This window comes from Panthera tigris, chromosome C2 (assembly GCF_018350195.1).
Source record: "Panthera tigris isolate Pti1 chromosome C2, P.tigris_Pti1_mat1.1, whole genome shotgun sequence".
Taxonomy (NCBI): Eukaryota; Metazoa; Chordata; class Mammalia; order Carnivora; family Felidae; genus Panthera; species Panthera tigris.
In genome coordinates this window covers 3,335,525-3,351,402 of record NC_056668.1, presented here as the reverse complement: position 1 = coordinate 3,351,402, position 15,878 = coordinate 3,335,525, and the positions used below count along the sequence as shown (strand labels likewise).

Here is a 15,878-nt window from a genome sequence, read left to right as displayed (position 1 = left end):
ATGACGTCTTCACTCCTCTTACAGTTTCTTTCTTTCTTTTTTTTTCTTTTTCTTTTTTTTTTTTGAGACAGAGAGAGGCAGAGCGTGACCAGGGGAGGGGCAGGGAGAGAGGGAGACACAGAATCCGAAGCGGGCTCCGGGCTCTGAGCCATCACCACAGAGCCCGATGCGGGGCTCGAACTCACACACCGCGAGATCGTGACCTGAGCAGAAGTCGGACGCTCCACCGACTGAGCCACCCAGGCGCCCCATACAGTTTCAAAAGATTTAACAAAACATCGTTTTTCTTCTTCTCATCGGGTCTCAGAATGCTAATGCCACAGAGAACCTTGGTCCATCACCCTTGCATTTGGCAGGTGAAGGGGTGAGAGGTCTCAAGAGGCTAATCTAGGGGCGCCTGGGTGGCGCAGTCGGTTGGGCGTCCGACTTCAGCCAGGTCACGATCTCGCGGTCCGTGAGTTCGAGCCCCGCGTCAGGCTCTGGGCTGATGGCTCGGAGCCTGGAGCCTGTTTCCGATTCTGTGTCTCCCTCTCTCTCTGCCCCTCCCCCGTTCATGCTCTGTCTCTCTCTGTCCCAAAAATAAATAAAAAACGTGGAAAAAAAAAATTAAAAAAAAAAAAAGAGGCTAATCTAGATTGTTTTTTAAATGCTTTTCGTGAAATTAACTTGCGTTCAGTATAGAAATAGATTAGATCTAGAGAAACAAAAGGAAGAAAAAAGTGCACATATAATCTCACAACCAACGTGTCTCCTCCCATTGTCTTCAAAAATGAGAGCCCACGTTTGCATTACTGGTTTGCAATGTCTCTCTCTCTTTTTCTTTAACACAGACGTGAACGTTTTCCAAAATATTATTTCTGATAGGAGACTTTATTTCCACAGGACAGATGGGCCATCATTTACTTAATGTCCATTTGATGGGCACTTGGGCTTTTAGGATCCCCGCTAAGTTCAGTAGCGCTGTGACGAACGCCTTCTGTGTACATGCGTATGTTCCTTCCTAAAAATGGAGACCGCAGATCAGAACGTGGGAACGGGAGGTTTTGTGTTTTTTTTTTTTTTTTTTTTTTTTTTGTGGCTCTAGCGCCCCACTGCCAAACCAGATAATTGAGATTTCGTGTTTGTCTGGGCAGGTTCGGTTTGCTTTTCATTCGTTTTGGTTTTAGGCATAGAGCCAGCAGAGATTACACGGCTCAGGAGTAAGTCCTGTGCAGGTTCTTGGTGTTTTAGGGCGTGGACGAAAGGCCACCTGAGGCCAAGGCGAGCGAGCCGTCCCCCTTCCCAGGAGAGAGAGTGCTGGAAAGAACAGTGCCGTGAGCGTCTGTGCCTTCCTATGAGGCATCTGGCGCTAAGCCCAGTCAGGAAACAGGAAAACTGGCAGGTTATATTCAGCCCGGGACCGGGACCTTGTAAAACCATCACGCGGCCCAGGTTTACGTGCAGGAACAAACTCGCTCACCCTGGCCCACTTCCTCTCGCCAGGACCCGCCATGAGAACGCCGTGTTTTATGTTTGGAGCATGCCTTGAACTTGCTTTGTCCTAGTAATTGCCCCCATAAAATGGAGCGGGGCACTAAGTGAAAACTTCCCGTATTTAGAGACCAGTCCTGCCTGCTTTTTATGACTCGTGCTGACTCCGGCAGGACCAGCTCTGCCGAGAGGCCACTTACACGCAGGTTGGCGGGAGCAGGACAGGAGGGAAGAGCCTCTGAAGGTGGACGGGAAGACCCCAGGCCCTGGGGAGGCCCCGCGTGCTGACCGTGGGCTGGAGCGTCCCCCCCAGGTAGCCCAGGCCGCTCCCTGCCCCGGTGTCACTGTCACCCGCCACGACATCCCAATTCAGGCCACAGCGATCCACGGACTTCTCCCTTTCTCCATCTGCCTTTCTCTTTTGGTCTGCAGAGAAAGAAGAATTAATCCAGAGCATGCTGACCCAGGTCGTAGAGCAGTTCTCAAGGTACAGAATCTTCTAGACACATAGTCTCTGCAGAGGTACGCTTTTCTGCTCACGGCAATGGTGGGGCCTCGCTTGGAGGCCGTGCTGGCCGGCAAGGCTCTGGCACGTCGCTCACCCGGAGGGGCGGCCTTCCAGGGGGAGTCCTTGCATGACCCCCTGTAGCTGAGCCAGCGCGGGTGGGACCCAGGAAGCACCCGCCTTATACCGAAGAGCAGGGCCGCTGGGCGCTGGGAGCGTGAGAGCTCACGCTGCTGACAGGTCTCTCCACCGGCTCTCCTGGGCTTCAGAGGTCAACCTACAAGAACTGACACCATTTTTGTTTTATTCGCTTATTTTTAATTTTTTTTTTAATGTTTATTTTTGAGGGAGAGAGAGACGGAGTGTGAGTGGGGGGTGGGGGGGGAGGGGGCAGAGAGAGGGAGACACAGAACCCGAGGCAGGCTCCAGGCTCCGTGCTGTGAGCACAGAGCCCAACGCGGGGCTCGAACCCACGAACTGCGAGATCACAACCTGAGCCTAAGTTGGACGCTTAACCGACCGAGCCACCCGGCACCCCTTATTTATTTATTTTTAAATGTTTTACTTATTTTGAGAGAGCACAGGGAAGGGGCAGAGAGAGGGGGAGAAAGAGAATCCCAAGCAGGGTCCACGCTGCCAGCACAGAGCCTGACGTGGGGCTCGAGCCCACGAACCGTGAGATCGTGACCTGAGCCGAAATCCTGCGTCGGGCGCTTGACCAACTGAGCCACTCGGACACGCTGAATTGACACCACTTTGAAAATGGGCCTGAAAACAAGCATTGCCACGGAGACCCTGTGTAGACGTGGGCTTCCTTCCGCTCCGAGTTGTCCTGCCCGTCCCGAAGTGATGCTTTCCGCCCTTGGTTATTTTGAGGTGGCATCTTGCCGTCCAGGGGCATGTGGGTGACACGCCCTCGAAGCCCAGGCATTGCTGCGCCGAACAGGCTGGGCCCAGAAGGGACGCGGCGGGTTTGCGAAGGGGTCTGTGCCCGGCCAAGCAGGGTGCAGGGCGAGGGCCGTCCCTGCCCAGGTGTGGGGACGTGAACACACCCCGCAGCCTGGCGCTGCTGTGCCTTCCGTCACAGAAGGACGTCAGCCGAGGGCGTCTTCCCCCCTCCGCCCGACCCTCAGACACCTTGAGCTCCTGGAAAGCAGCCCCTCGCCCCCCTGTGCCCCCTACAGGGGTGAGCCTACCCGCGGGAGGGGTTCGGCAGGTGACCACCAGGCCCATCGTAATTTTGAAGAGTTTAAGAGTTATGTGTTGACTCGTTTTCATTCCTAGAGCGTTTAAGATCAACGAACTCAAAGCCGAAGTCGCGAATCACCTGGCCGTGCTCGAGAAGCGCGTCGAACGTGAGTGAGCTCCCTGCTTCTCTCTCCTTGTCCTTTAACCTCTGCTTAAATTAGCCGCCTAACGGCCGGTGGTGAGCGGCGAGGGGAGTGAGGCGAGGCTGGAGGTAAGCGCCCGTGTCTTTGGTGCCCGGGCGAGAACAGTGAGCACTTCCTGTCGGAACATGTGACACGGTCCGCGTGCCCAGCGGCTCGGGCCACGGTACGTGTCCAGCAGCGGTGCCTGGCAGCGTGTCTGGGTCTGAAAGGGGCAGAACGAAACCGCGGAGTCCCCCAGACCAGCCCCCCGGAGACGAACTTGTGCTGAACATCTTTGTGCCTCTCTTTACGCAAACGAGGCCTGCCGACGCCCTCCCTGACGTCACGATTGGTTCTGGACCACGTGTACCAAATCATCACCTCCTGCTCCCCAATCACCACCAAGGCAGCAGAAAAACTACCAGGAAGCACAGGAGAGTGGGTTCGGGGCTTGACTCAGGGGCCAGGGTGCCCAGGCCTGCACCAGACCCTGCACACCGGGAGAGCCGACCCCGTGGCACAAGGTTTATTAATGCCAGGTCGTGCCAACGACCCGGAAGGCTCGAAGCTTAAAAACCCAGGCTTTTCTCCGTGCCACTCGGGACGTGTGCTTTATGCACATTCCGTACCAAAACCGTTGGGGGGAAACGTTGAAATGTAGCTCCAGTCATATGTGTCTTTAAGGAACTTTCGTTAGCTCTGGAGCCGAAGGAGGGCCCTGCCTCCCCGCCCTGTGCTGTTGCCTCTGCCCCATGAGACCCCTTCCCCCATGCCGGCACCCCTCCTAGAAAATCGTCCCCAGAGCCTCTCCTTCGAGGCGCCCTGTGACTCGCAGAGGCGCCCTGGGGCTCCTGGAGGGGGTGGCCAGGCTTGCAGGGGGTGCTAACCACGAGTCAGGCAGCTGTGACCAGTCGGGGCCCAAAGCCTCTCCTCGTGGGTGGACTCCAGCATCCCTTCGTGCTCTAGCTTGGGGTTCCGCTCTGTGCCCACCTATTGAAAGTGTGAGGGCGGACGGGTGAGGCCACACCGTCGAGGCCGGACATCCAGCCTCACTCGAGAGCCGTTGCCGGAGTGCGTGCAGGACTTTTAAGGGGTCCTGCACCGGGCCCTCTCCCTCCTGTGCAATGGGGGCAAAGTGAAGCTGGGACAGGCCAACCAGGGGAGCAGTGGAAGGTTCCAGAGGCAGCCCGGAAAGGACAGGGGCAGCAGACACGGACGTGCTAATGCTGAGGGCCAGGCCCCCTCCTCCCGTGTTCTGCCTTTAATCCCACGACCTGTTCTCCTCCCATTGATTAATGCACAACTTTGCCGTCTTGTCACTCACTCTCCATTTCCTTGGCAACCAGGCTCTTCATAAACGTAATCGCCATAAATTCTGAATCTCTGGGACTCAGATTAGTGATATTGTACTGTCTCGCCCAAAAGGCTTCGTTTGAGCATCACTCCCAGTAAATGGCCCGGAAACCTGATCCACGTGAACCAATAGCCAATAATCGAACATTACGCCCCCACTGAGAGCTGCTAACGCAGGGCACGCCTTTAACTTACAACGGTAAATAAGCAAGTGAGAGAAAACAGAACAAGCCGTATGATCCCAATTTTGTCTCTTTAAAACTCCGGATGGACGGGTAGCTGTGTCGATGCACGGGGCTGAGAGAGAAACACCTGGAAAGGCACACTTCAATAGATATTAAGTGGGTTGTTCTCGGGGCCCATAGGACCGTAGATAAATTTTAAAACATTCTTTGAGATGCTCCGTATTTCCCCCATTTTCTACAACAATCAGATGTAACTGTATCGAGAACATAGTAAGGGGAACCTGGAACTGTAAGTGGCAGGGCACCCCACTGCATGGCTGTTCACTTTGGGGATCAAAGTCTGTGCAGCACGCAGGGACTCTTCTCCACATCTGTTCCCTTTCGGGAATTTTCTGCCACACGTCGCCGGGACGTGGCTTCCCCGAGGCTGAGCCTCCCGCGGCGCTCTGGGAGGTCCAGATGCAAACCGGAAGGGGTGCGCGCTGGCCTGCTTTGCCCAGAGGAGGACCCGCGGCTTCCGTCCACTTGCCAGTAGGGTCCCTGATGCGAGAAAGCGCTAAGAACGCCCCACTCCCAAAGGAGGGCGTGGGCTCTCGGTGAGAGAGTGGACCGTCCTCCGGCTCAGACTCCCTGCATCTCCCCATCTGGCTGCTGCCACCCAGCCCCTTGCACTGACGGCCCCGGGCTTCGGTTCCGCGTCCCCGGGCCTCAGTCCTGCATCTCTGGGCCTCGGTCCCGTGTCCCCAGGCCTTGGTCCCGTGTCCTCAGGCTTCGGTCCCGCGTCCCCAGACCTCAGTCCTACATCTCTGGGCCTCGGTCCCTTGTCCTCGGGCTTCGGTCCCATGTCCCCCGGCTTCGGTCCCATGTCCCCCGGCTTCGGTCCCATATCGTCTCGGTGGAGCCTCGCACAGCATCCCCCAAGTGGCACAAGTCGCCGGAACCAGACCCGAATATCAGATCCTCCAGATTCCCACCACTCTGGGCAGAAAGAAGCCGTACTTTCACGTAGCCTTGCCCCTGCGTGGCTCCCGGCCCCGGAAGCGTCTAGAAAACTGCCCGGGGATGCTCAGGGCTCCGGCAGGCTCTCTCGCCACACTTGCTTCAGAACGGCTCCGGAGGCCAGGGGACGGAATTGTCTCTCCCCGTCGTGTGCTTAGGTGCTCAGACCACGTTTGAGGAAGAGGGGAATAGAGTAGCATCGTGGGCCCCGTCTTTTGGCAGAGAAACCGAGGTGCGATTACAGAGTAACAAGGCCAATCTTTTCCGTTGCTCTCGAACGGATCTGATCTGAACGGCTTTCGGAAGGGAAGCCGCCTGCTTCGTGGCAGCCTTTCTGGGCTAAAGGTGCACCTGCCAGAGCAAACGTCTCAAAGGTGAACGCTCCCTGGGAGGCACGAGCTCCAGTTCTTTCCGGATCTTTCTCTGGTGCCCCGTGGTGTCCGGACGTGGCAGGCACTCCTGTGTGGCGGGGCTGCGGGAATGTGACCCGGCCCGGCTCTGCTAACCCACGACCTGTCCTGTTTGCCTGTCCCCAGCCCCCGCCCCCGCACGTCCACACCCCTTCCTGGCTAACGGCTCCGGCGGGACCTGAGAACTCGGAGGTTTTCTGCTCATACGAGCTCATCCTTGCCGGGAAGGCTGTGGTTTTGCCTGCTGAGCCTCTTGCTGTGTTTTAATGCGCGGCGGCCACATTTCCTCCCCTTGTCTTTTTAGGACAAGAGATTTCTTTGTCCCCGGTCCTCAGCTGGGGAGGGAAGAGAAGGGTGGGGAGTGGGTGCAGGAAAACTCAGGACTTGGGGGAGGGGAGCAGCGGTCGCCGTGGCCGAGCTGCACCGCCGCGGGCCGCAGCGGGGACCAGTGCAGGAGCCCGAGCCAGCCGTCCTCGCCGCGCAGGGCCAGCCCCGGTTACAGCCTTGTGAGGTCCTCCACGTGTCTCCATGGTAACCCCCTGTGTCTCCTTGTCCCAGTGGAAGGCCTGAAAGTGGTGGAGATTGAGAAATGCAAGAGCGACATCAAGAAGATGCGGGACGAGCTGGCGGCCCGAAGCAGCAGGTGAGGTCAGGCCTGGGAAGGGCTGCCCTGGCCGGGCCCCCCGAGGGGGCTCCGGGCTTCGCTCTCCCGCAGAGCCCGGCGGCGGGCGCGGTTTGGCTGGGGAGTGCTTGTCAGTTGCGCGGCCTCCTTGTCGTAGAAGAGGGTCCACGTCCAAGGCGGGTGGAGGCGACGACATTTCATGGAAAGGAGGAAGAATCCGCCCGCAGATCAAAGCCTCAGGATTAACTTACCCAGCTCGAGAGAAGCTGGAGAGAGGTTGGCATCGGTTTTTGAAGCAAGGGCCCGGTAAGAGGAAGGGGCGTGAGGCTCACAGGGGAGGGCGTCCCGGTGCCCGGAGGCCATGCTCCTGGGTGGACGTCCCCCCCACCCCGGCACAGAGCAGGGAGAAAGGCCACAAGGCCTCAGGCTGTTCTGGACACAGAAATCACTCTCCCCCGGGGAGCCGAAATTGGTGGGAAAAAACACCCCGGACTTCATGCCGCCCCCTCGAAAGCAGGTTTTTGTCCAGCAGGACCCTCTCCCGAAGCTGTGAGCACAGCAAGTGTTTGAACTGGCGGCAGAGATGATGAGGAGGGGGGGCGGGCACATCGAGCACTTGCTGTGTGGGGACCTCACACCTGCCGGCCCTGCGAGATGGCCCCCAGCCCCCCTGCCCCCCCACGGCCACTCCCGGGAGGGGACTCCCAGGAGGGGGCACAGCCAGGCCTCAGCGGGGCTGAGGGGGAGACAGGGAACCTAAGAATCGCCCCGCACACACACCGGGTTGTCTTACGACGACTCATCTGCCACTTTGAAGATCGTTCCCTGATTTTAAAACACTGAGGGCGACCGGCTCAGCGAGGGAGGCCGGCTGTGCAGAAAGGTCTCTGAGGGCAGGAGGTAAAGGGGAAGGAGATGGTCCCGGCGAGGTTCTGTGCGATGCAGAGGGGCCGGCCGGCCTCGTGGGGGGGGCTCGGGGAACAGCCTGATGGGCTCAAAGCCACGTTAGTGTGGTCCTCCAGGGACCAGGCCCCGTCCGTATCACACCCACGTGACGCCTGATTTGGATCTGGGGATGTCTCAGCCCATTTGATTTGGGGACGTCAGGGCGAAGGCGTTTGTGAAAATGCACAGAAAATTGGGAGGCAATGATTCATCTTCAACATCCCCTCGGTGAGAGGCTAGCACCCTCGTGGGACCAGGTCAGGGCCCTGGACTGGGCCGGGGACGGGGCTGGGAAGGATGTTCGGACCCACCCCGGCTGTGGTCTCGGAGTCGCCCTCGGGCTCAGGATCCACACGGCCCGGCTCAGCCCCGGGGCCGCCCTCGTGTGCCCCAGCCGCCCTCCGCCTTGGGGACAGGTGCGGGCGGGCTGATCTGCCGGGGACAGTTACCCAGCGTTACCAGCCTCATCCGGCAGCTGCCAAGAAAGGGAACTAAGACTGGAGCTTGGCTTCGGTCTGAAACGAAAGAATCTGAACTGGCCTCCTGGCTTCAGCGGCTCGTCTGTACCGCAGGCCGAGGAACCTCACCACCTGGGTGGGAATGATGCCCCGAGGTCCCTTCCCGCCTCTGTGGGCACCACGTCACTCACTAACGTGCCCACGGAGCCCGCGGAACACCCACGGGACACATTTCTGAGGCAGCCTCTTGTCCCTTCTCAAATGACCACATCCTACCACCTGCCCGAAGCAGCCGGGGTGAGTCTCGAGCCCCACCCTTGCTGGTCCCGTCCCTGCCGTGTCCCAGGCGCCCCCCCGGCCCCCACCTGCCCCCATCCCGTGGAAGCGAGGCGTGTGCCAGCCTGGCGGGGCTGTGGCCCTGGTCCCACAGGTCAGGCTGCAAGGGGACACTAACGTGGCCCAAGTGGCATCGCACGCTAGAAATCTGTTCTCTCAAAGTTCTGATGGCAGACGTCAGAGAGGGAGGTGTCGATGAGGCCATGCTCCCTCTGACGGCTCCAGGGAGGGTGTATTCCAGGCCCCTCTCGGAAGCTTCTGGAGGTCGTCGGCAGTGCTTGGGGCTCCTCGGCTTGTAGCTGCATCATGCAGTCTGTGGTCTTCACTCGGCCTTCTCCCTGTGTGTCTCTGGGTCCAGATGTCCCTCTTTACAAAGACACCGGCCGCATCTTAACTAATCACACCTGCAGTGACCCTGTTTCCAAAGGAAGTCCCGCTCGCGGGTGCTGGGGCGTTAGGACTTCAAATGATCACTTTGGGGACGTGATCCAACCACAACGCGGCACATGGGGACAATACGCCCGATTTCAGAGCCCACGGGAAGAAGCCCACCCGGGAGCCGAGAGGCAAAACGTCACCCACAGGCACCCATCTGGCCAAGTGGGCTAAGCTGAGGCGTGGTGGGTGCCTGGGCTCATCCCCGGAACGGAGCTCTCTTCCTCACCGCCCAAAAAGTCCATTTTTAGAGCTCCCAATGCCATGATCCAAAGAGAAGCCTTCCCGGTGCCCTAACTGCTTCGAGAGGCGATATTCTCAGCAGACGGTTTTCACAGCATCCCACGTAGGTGAGAGACGGGTAAATGTGACTCTTCAGTCACAAACAGAGGGGGGTAAAAATCTCCAACATCGCTGACACATTTAGAAAAAAGAACCCCGGGGGCCTGGGCTCGGGCCTCACCCGCAGCCACGCCGCCCACCCCGGACCCTGGTCCGGGAGCCCGGCAGCCCCTTCCGTGCCACACGCTAACGGCCCTCTTGCCCTTGCTTCGCGGAGAAGGGAAGCTGGGAAACAGTCAGCCCCTCGCACTGCCCCTTCTGTCTCTGTTGGCTGCAAGGTTCCGTTGTAATGGTGCAAGGACGTCACGCAGCATTTAGCGTCCCTGGGACCAGGCTCCCCGACACCTAGCTTCGCCTCACTGCGGGGAGAGAAGGGCGCCCCGGACAGCTCTTTCCAGTGATACCCACCCGCGAGGTGGCGACCGAGCCTCTCCGGAAGGCGGAGGGGACATAGGCAGCGGGCAGGGGTGAGCCCAGCCCCGTACCCGCAGGGATGACTAATGACCCACATTCGCCAGCACGTGAGCCCGGCCCAGCGGGGCCTCGGCACCAGGGGCCCCGCTCTGGGAGCAGGGGTGGGGTAGCGCCGTGGGCAGGCTCCCAGACGCCCCCGGAACAGGCCGCACGCCTCCCAGACCCACGCCCTGGGCTTCTCCTGGTCCAGGTTCCTGCTCACATTCAGGGCAGGGCCAGGCCTAGCTGAGCACAGAGAGGAGTGTGCTGCTTCGCCCCGGGGCCGGGGAAGGGCTGCGAGGGCCTGGGGTGGCATCTGAGGGCTCCGGGGAAGGGCTGCGAGGGCCTGGGGTGGCATCTGAGGGCTCCGGGGAAGGGCTGCGAGGGCCTGGGGTGGCATCTGAGGGCTCCGGGGAAGGGCTGCGAGGGCCTGGGGTGGCATCTGAGGGCTCCGGGGAAGGGCTGCGAGGGCCTGGGGTGGCATCTGAGGGCTCCGGGGTCCGCGGCCCCCACTTCCATCAGAAGCAAAGGGCCTCGTCCGCCGGATGAGCCACAGGGGAGGGGAGGCCGGGGGCCCTTGGAAATGAAAGCAAAAATAAGCCCCAAATAGAATGAAAAGAAAAGGCAGCGTGCCAGCTGCTCCGTGGCTGGAGGAGGCTGGTTCCCATGGCAACGGGCACAGAGGGGAGGGCCCAGGTGGGGAGGCCCCGGGAGAGTCGCCAGGCGCCCAGCACACGCACCGGGAGGGTCAAGGAAGTTTGCCTCGTGCGACCACCCCCCTGGGACACGCACAAGGCCTACCTAGCTGGTTTAGTTTAAGAGAGAGAGAGAGAGAAAGAATGAGCAGGGGAGGGGCAGAGACAGAGGGAGGGAGAGAGAATCCAAAGTGGGCTCCACGCTGTCAGTGCAGAGCCCGACGCAGGACTCGAAACTCACGAGCTGTGAGACCATGACCTGAGCCGAAATCAGGAGGCAGAAGCTCGACCGACCGAGCCACCCGGGTGCCCCAGTGTCGTCTCCTTTCTCAAGTGCACAGACCACGCTTATCACTTCTCAGAAACGTGTAGGCTGCAATTTCTCATTCGCGGGCGACCACGGGAATCATCCGGTCGGTGTCTTCTGTGGGTTCGTCGGTGACTCTTTGGCTAAATCTGTGTGAAAACCCCCTCCCCACACGGAGTCGGGTGGGTTTTGTGAGCATCCGGGGGAGGGAAAGAGCACGACACCATTTCATTCTGAAGGCGCCTGTTCCAGAAGGAAAACAGGCTTGTTACTCTGAGCACAGCCCCCAGGTAAAAGCTCCAGACTGAACGGATGAGGGGGCGAATCCCCAGCAATGACCACGGCTGGCGAGGCCCCCCGCCTAAAATCTGGATGCCGGGCCGCCCAGATCCTCTAGGTATAAGTACCTCCTTTCGAAAAGAAATACTGTGTTGTAATCTTTTTTCACTTACAACACCGTGAGCAATAAATAGATCGAATTTTAACCAACGGGCACCTGGGGGGCTCGGTCGGCTGAGCGTCCGACTTCGGCCCAGGTCATGATCTCACGGTCCGTGAGTTCGAGCCCCGCGTGGGGCTCCGTGGAGCCTGCTTTGGACTCTGTGTCTCCCTCTCTCTCTCAAAAATAAATAAACATTAAAAAAAATTTTTTTTTAATTTCTTTAACCAACTTCATCCAGCTCATCCATTTGTCCAGGAGGCCACAGTCCCCTCATTGTCCACAAACGTGGTCTTTTGCCCTCGTACCTCGGTGGATTCTTTTTGCGTTAACTTTCAGTGCATACCGAATGCAACCTTTCTTTTTCCGCTCTCCCCTAAACTCTCCTTACTTCACAGAATACTCATAATTACCTAAAGAACACGTAATCGTCCGTCGTGGTTTAAGCTATTTCCCACATTTCGGTGGCTTCCGGTTTGGGGTTGTGTTTTCGTAACGACAGATAACGTTGCAGTGAATACCTTTGTGCACAGGGATGGCTGCTTGCATCCAATTCGTTTCTGAAGATAAATTCCCCAGGGTAGACACACGGGCTTCATGGACATGAATTTCTCTGTGGCTCTTACTACGTGGTACTAAACTGCTCTCCCAGAAGGTGGACTTTATTTACAAAGTTTGCCAAGTCCAAGGATAGAGAGCGTGTTCACGTCCGAGAAGGTGGGGAGGGGGCCATGTGCAGCCCCCCCCCCCGGGGTACAGCCAGGTCCGCACTCTCTGCCCTGACGGTGGGAGGAGGCTTTCCCTGCAGAGCACCCCCCATTTGGTGTGTTCTGTCCCCGTGGAGAATATACCTCGATACTGAGGGACGAAGGAAGGCAGATAGCAAACGCATCTCCCGACGGTAGGCGCTGGGGGACACCGGAAACGTCCTGCACGGCCGTGCCGGGAGACTGGTAACACAGCCACATCCAGAAGCACTGGGCAAGGATCTGCCTTGTCCCGAAGCCCCGCTCTGTGGGGCGCCGTGCAGTGAGCGTGGGATATATGAGGTGAAAAAAAAAACAAGTTGCAAAAGAGGAAGTTCGGTACAATTCCATTTGGGTTTTAAAAAAGAAAAATATAAGGCGCTATCCCTGTGTGTCCATGCCTAGGAAAATTCTGGAAGGATACGCCAAACTTAACTGAAGGCATTTCCAGGGTGTGAGGTTTAGGGGAAAGAAATAGGTAAAGTGGGGCGGGGGGGGCCAGGGGGACTTGCTTTTTTTTTTTTTTACACTTTACCTGCTTCCTTGTTTGAATTTTGTAGAATCCAAGGGTTTTACCTGCGTCATTAAAAGATATTTAGGAACCCGTTTAAAATGAAGCTGATGTGTTTTCTGAGAGCCCCAATATCATCTCAGGAGGTCCAGGCAGGGTCCCTGGGGGTTAGCAATGAGATGTCGCCGGATTTAGGATTTACTGTCCCGCAGCAAGTAAGGCCCAGGGGTCTGTGGGGTTGGGGTGGGGGTTGGGGTCGGGGTTGCTCCGAGGAGGTGCCCCAGTGGACACCCCGCTGAATGGCAATGCCGGAGCTAACCCCGACTTTTCCCCTTTAGGACCAGCTGTCCCTGTAAGTACGATTTCGTGGACACCAACAAGAAGATGACGCCCCGGCGTGATGTCCCCACTTACCCCAAGGTGAGAGGAGGTTCTGGCTCTGACGAGTCCGCAGCTGTGCGTCCACGGCCAGGGCACCGGGCCCCGAGCCCTCAGCCACCCCGACCTGCTGGCCAGGCCCCCTCTGGCTGCGCCTTTGCAAACCCAGCTCCCATGCGGCGCTGGGCTGTGGGACGCTCTTGCTGTCCTCGGGCAGGGTAGTGTTTTGTCTGCCGTGTGTCTGCCACAGGAGCCCCGGGCCCGGCCTCCTGTGCCAGCAGGTGAGGGACAGCCCCCGCCCCGTCCGCCCGTCGCCGGCAAGGTGAACGTGTCCTCACTCTCGTGTTACTGCAAGGAGCGTTAATTTTTTAATTTTTTTTTAAATGTGTATTTATTTTTGAGAGAGGGAGAGACAGAGCACGAGCAGGGGAGGGGCAGAGAAAGAAGGAGGCACAGAATCCAAAGCAAGGTCCAGGCATCGAGCTGTCAGCCCAGAGCCCGACGCGGGGCTCGAACCTGGAACCTTGAGATGATGACCCGAGCCGAAGCCGGATGCTTAACTGACTGAGCCGCCCAAGGGCCCCTGGAGCTTTAATTTTTAACTAAATTATCTCACATCTGCCTGGTTGGATCTCCCGTCCCCGAATAATACGTAGTGATTACGAGAAGTTTCTCTCTCTAGTCTCAGATCTCTCAGTTACGGGAACCCAGGCCCTGGTGACAGGAGCAACGCCCTGGGAGTTGAGGGGGGTCTTCAAACACCACAGAGAAGGGTCCTGTGGCGTCAGTCGCCATCTCAACAGTACCTTCAGCTGAGTTGGCAAAACCCTGGCCACACGCTCTCGCGCTAAGATTCAGGCTTCCGCGTGCTGGCGCTGAGACCGGTGTCCCGGGGCCCCAGGGAGCCATGAGACCCAGCCGGTGCCCAAACTGAAAGGTGTCTTTCCTCTAGCAACTCCCTTTAAAAAAAAGAACAAACCAGGGGCGCCCGGGTGGCTCAGTCGGTTGAGCTTCCGACTTCCGCTCAGGTCACATAGTCACAGTGCGTGGGTTCGAGCCCCGTGTCGGGCTCTGTGCTGACAGCTCGGAGCCTGGAGCCTGCAGCCTGCTTCCAATTCTGTGTCTCCCTCTCTCTCTGCCCCACAACCTCCCCACTCACACTCTGTCTCTCTCTCTCTCTCTCTCTCAAAAATAAATAAACATTAAAAAAAAAAAAAAAAAGACCTAGGGCAAGGTTATAGCTAATCCCGGAACCCTGTCATCACGGGGTTCCTCCCTCTACGATCACAGCCTCAATCTCCTACGACAGTTTGACCCGAGCTCTGGTTTCCCCTCTGCCCACACCCCTCAGCGAGCTGTGCTGCATCAGCGTATGGCCAAAGCAAGGACAGGTTCCCTCAAAAAAGAAACTCCGAATAGCTTCTTAGCCAGGATTTGAATGTATGCCACGTTCCCTGGACTTCACTTTAGTGTATTTTTTTCGAGTCCGGTGTATTGAGAGGTAACTGACACGTAGCGAAGTTTCCCTCCTGTGGGTGCAGAGTACTGCGAGTTTGGAAAACCTCAGGTGACCTCCAGCAGTACCAAGGGGCGGCACATCTCTGTCGCCCCACGACCTTCCCCGTGCCCTCCCCCTGCCCCCGGCAGCCACCGATGGGGTTTCTGCCCCTGGAGGTTGGCGCTCCCCAGAATTCTGGTAGAATGTGGCCCTGGAGCCTGTGCACAGGTGTCCTTGAAAGGGGACAGGAGGAAGTGGAGGAAACATCCCCCAGCCCGCGTGCGGCCGGTGGCCTTTGTCTCGGCCCAGAGGCTGACGGTCCCCTGTGCTTCCCAGTACCTGCTCTCTCCAGAGACCATCGAAGCGCTCCGGAAGCCCACCTTTGACGTCTGGCTCTGGGAGCCCAACGAGGTGAGTGAGGGGCCCCCGTGCCAGCGTCACGGGCACCCAGATCTCTTCCTCCTCTCTGCTCTTTGTTTGCTTTTTAACTCGATTCTCCAGGTTTTACTCCAAACTGACTCTGGGCGGGCCCAGGAGGGCCCCAGAGACAGGACTCAGCGAGGGGGGTGTCGGGGCAGAGGCGTGGGCGGTCAAGGGCAGGGGGGCTGGGCCGTGGCGCCGCTGGCTCCCCACCCCCCAAGCGCCCTCCCGGGCGGCTGCCGTGCCCACCAAGGAGAAGCCCGGGAGGCATCCCCCACAGCCAGCGGAGGGGGACGCAGGGCGCGGAGTCCCTTTGCGCAGCGAGAAGGAGCTTCGCATTGTCCCTTTTGCTGAGAAAACACTAAGGTGGAGACTTCCTGTTTGTTTGTTTAGTCTAATAATATCGGTTGTACCCCTCCCTTTGTGAACCCCAAGAAAACAAGAGCCGTTCATCATGGACACCGGGCCCAGCAGCTCTACGGACAAACTGTCCGGCTTTCGGGCAACACAGACGTGTAGACAAGCTGCCCCCGGCAAGCCCACCGCCTGGACAGCGGGTCCGCTGACGCGGGAACGGAGGGCTTTGCGCCCTGAGGGGGCGCCGTCCGTGTCTCCAGGGCCTGGGCTCTCGTGCTGTCGTCCTTGCCGACACAGGAGAGGCCTCCGCCCCGCCGCGTGCTGACCCGGGTCCCAGGGGTCGTCCCATAGCCAACACTGAGCCAGACGACACGCGGCCACCGAGGAACGTGCGGACCGGAGCGCGCGTTTGGAGGGGCAGGAGGCTGGCCTTGCCCGCGAGGTCCGTGCGTGACCGGCAGTGACCGGGAGGGTGGGAGGTGGCGTGGCCAGCAAACAGCAGTTGGGTCTTGAGGACGAGCGTCGGGACTAAGGTCTGAACGGGGGCCCAGGCTGGGCCGGGCCCGCCGGGTGGCGAGTGGACTCAGCGGGGTGGCTCTACGTGCACAGATTCCCGCTTCCCGCGGGTGGGCAGGAGCCCTGCC

General features: G+C 58.8%; 1 protein-coding gene across 3 annotated transcripts in view; it reads left to right on the top strand.

Moving 5' to 3' along the window:
- The window catches only part of PDE9A (phosphodiesterase 9A), an 89,132-nt gene that overhangs the window by 59,941 nt on the left and 13,313 nt on the right, over positions 1-15,878 (top strand). For 2 of the 3 annotated variants that reach the window (XM_042956303.1, XM_042956304.1), the window contains exons 5-9: positions 1,903-1,957; positions 3,260-3,330; positions 6,851-6,935; positions 12,920-13,001; positions 14,794-14,868. In XM_042956303.1, coding sequence (XP_042812237.1) covers positions 1,903-1,957; positions 3,260-3,330; positions 6,851-6,935; positions 12,920-13,001; positions 14,794-14,868 — 368 coding nt within the window. Of the gene's footprint in view, positions 1-1,285; positions 1,784-1,902; positions 1,958-3,259; positions 3,331-6,850; positions 6,936-12,919; positions 13,002-14,793; positions 14,869-15,878 lie in introns of those variants that run through there. The other variant, XM_042956305.1, reaches the window with a different exon arrangement.